At 37.7% G+C, this 2,782-nt stretch overlaps 1 protein-coding gene across 1 annotated transcript in view; it reads left to right on the top strand.

The window, feature by feature from the left end:
• The window catches only part of LOC101855987 (neuronal acetylcholine receptor subunit alpha-7-like), a gene marked incomplete in the record, with an annotated part of 65,311 nt that overhangs the window by 53,113 nt on the left and 9,416 nt on the right, over window positions 1-2,782 (top strand). The window contains 1 exon segment of the mRNA NM_001280850.1: window positions 70-208. Within this exon segment, the coding sequence (NP_001267779.1) occupies window positions 70-208 (139 nt within the window).

Here is a 2,782-nt window from a genome sequence, read left to right as displayed (position 1 = left end):
TATACTCATTTGTATTGTAAAAAAAAAAAAAAGGACAGTAACTCCCCACTGTTGTTTTTTTGTGTGCAGCACAACATTGAATACTACAAATGCTGTCCAGAGCCGTACCCGGATGTGACTTTTACGGTGACCATCAAGAGGAAGCCTATGTTCTACGTACTCAATCTCCTGTTTCCCTGTGTGCTCATCACAGCAGTGGCCCTTCTAGGTTCGTGCCAAGTAGTTTTACACTGTCTCTTAGTTCCTGTGCCTCAATGTGTACCTCTTTAAATTGTACACTATTGTTCTTCCATTCTTTTCATTAGCTTTTTCCTTTAAATGTATTTTTTTTAAATTTGTATTTTAGCCTCTTCAAATAGCACGTAATAAACTGCTTTTCTTTTTTTAATGACATTATTTATTCTTATAAGTTTAGCACCAAGTAACCTGTGAATGACTTTTTTTTTCATTAATTTTATTCTTCTCTTTACTTATGTTTTTTCTTTTGTTTTTGCTTCTTTTAAAATAAACTGTTCATGCCATTGCCATTGCACTCATTGTTTAATGGTTGTATTTGAGAAAGGACACAAATTCCGAGGTGGCGTCAGTAGCTCAGAGGTTAGGCTACCTGAACCATAATCGTGAGGTTGCAGGTTCGGGGGTTAAAAGCCTCAGCTTGGTCCGACTGTGTGCCCTTGGGGAAAGTACTTTACACCAATTTTCCATTTGGTCCATTCGGAGATGAACGTTAAACTCGGATGTCCCGCTTCTTACATAACATAATAGTGTTGATAGGGACGTTAAACGTATACTATTTCACCATTTTTATCACGAATTTCTAAACTTTGTTTGTCAAGTTGTAATGTACTTGGAGCTGCCCAGCCTTTTCAACGATTGCATAAATGCCACTAACATTCTTGCGTAAGATTTTTTTTTTATGGTTCACTTTCCAAAAATAGATTACCCTTTAAACCGGAGGAGGAAGTAAAGACAACAACCAGTGACAATAATATGAATAAACAATCATCACGGAAAAGAGTTTAAGAAAACAACAAAACTGAAAGTATCCAATGTCACGTCAGAAATATCGATAACAGTGTCCTTATCTTATTCCAAATTTATACTCTTTTTTACCGTCCACACACTCTACCAGACTATAAGTTGCTGTGTGGAAATTGGGATTAAATGTGTCTGTGATCTACCATTGAAATTTGCACAAGTTCAGCAACTCACACGTGGTTTCGCAATTGGCTAGCAGTTGCAGACTAAACAAGTATAAATTACAGCAATTACTTGTTTGAGCATGAATTTAAAAAAACACCTAATTAATAGTAAACCAAGTTCTTTCATAAGTCGTCAGATATAAAGTTTTCCGCTCTTCTTCATTAGGAAAAAAGTTATTTCATAAAGGGTAAAAAAAAGAGTATTCTTTACATAATAAAACTATTCTCTGTACTCGTTGATTGGAGACATCACCTGATTTATACTTCGTGGATTTTGTTTGTTTTGTTTTGTTTTAATTTTTGGGGTGTATTTTGTTGCCTTTTAAAGGTTTTATTTTCTTTGTTGAGCGACACTTTGTTTCGTTCTTTCACTCTTTGTGATTCCCGTGTGGAGAGAAGTTGTACCTGGAATTTCGTCTTCCTGCTGGGACATTGTATCCCTCTCAGCTCGTGCTGGTTTTGACAGGCTGGTTTTGACAGGCTGGTTCGAATCCTGCCTCCAATAATAATATGGTCTAAACTGCGTCGATAGGGGCATAAAACACCTGCACTTAAAAACAAATTGCATCATTCTATCCTTATGACTTCGCCAATTTGATCGCCCCCCCCCCTTTCAAATCATGCACAGGTGAATACGTTCTAATACATAAATACTAGTTGATTTCATGGTTTATGGTTACTTCGCTTCCCTGCCCTCAAGAGCAATTATAAACCCTGTGGATTTTCATCAATATTTAATCCCTGGCTCTTGGTTTAATTGCTTCAGCCACGCCTATCGCCCTTCAGGTAAAAAGGTAAACCCTGGGCAAAGGCAACCTATATGCGTTGGTTAAAGGCATACTCTTTGTAATTAATTGATACATATTCGTAGAGGGGAACATATGCATTCCAACACTTCGTTTAATTATAGTGCACACAGGCATACTTTGCATGGCCTCAACATTAAGTGAATTGATTGGTAGATACTTCCTCAATTGGCGACCCTGCGGCAGGGGTGATATTATCCGGTGAAGGTTTCAGACTGAAGAAATGAGTTCGATTCCTGCATACCGGTATTGTTTTATCGAGTTTATCTCATTTTTATTCCAGTTGTCTGCTGATATGTTGTACCTAACCTAGCTTGGCTTGGTATTGTCGGTTTAGCCTGCAATCCACCACTCAAATGATCTAAACTGTGTTAAAGACAATATTTACAATAGAAAAAGTTGTGTTTGAAGATACAGCAGATGGCCCAGCCAGTCTTGTTACTGTGGAGAAGAATCAGCTCTTATTAATACAATTGTGACTACTGCTCTTCCTTCTCTGCGTATTCTTTTCGACAGAAATATGGCATAATACAAACGTTGCCATGGACTACTACTACTACTACTACTACTACTACTACTACTACTACTACTACTACTACTACTACTACTACTACTGCTGCTGCTACTACTACTGCTGCTGCTACTGCTGCTACTGCTGCTACTGCTGCTACTGCTGCTACTGCTGCTACTGCTACTACTACTGCTTTTACTACTACTACTGCTACTACTACTACTACTACTACTACTACTACTACTACTACTACTACTACTACT

This window comes from Aplysia californica, unplaced genomic scaffold (genome assembly GCF_000002075.1).
Source record: "Aplysia californica isolate F4 #8 unplaced genomic scaffold, AplCal3.0 scaffold00002, whole genome shotgun sequence".
NCBI classification, from domain to species: Eukaryota; Metazoa; Mollusca; class Gastropoda; order Aplysiida; family Aplysiidae; genus Aplysia; species Aplysia californica.
The sequence above is the reverse complement of the archived record's forward strand: the minus strand, read 5'-3'. Positions and strand labels throughout refer to the sequence as shown.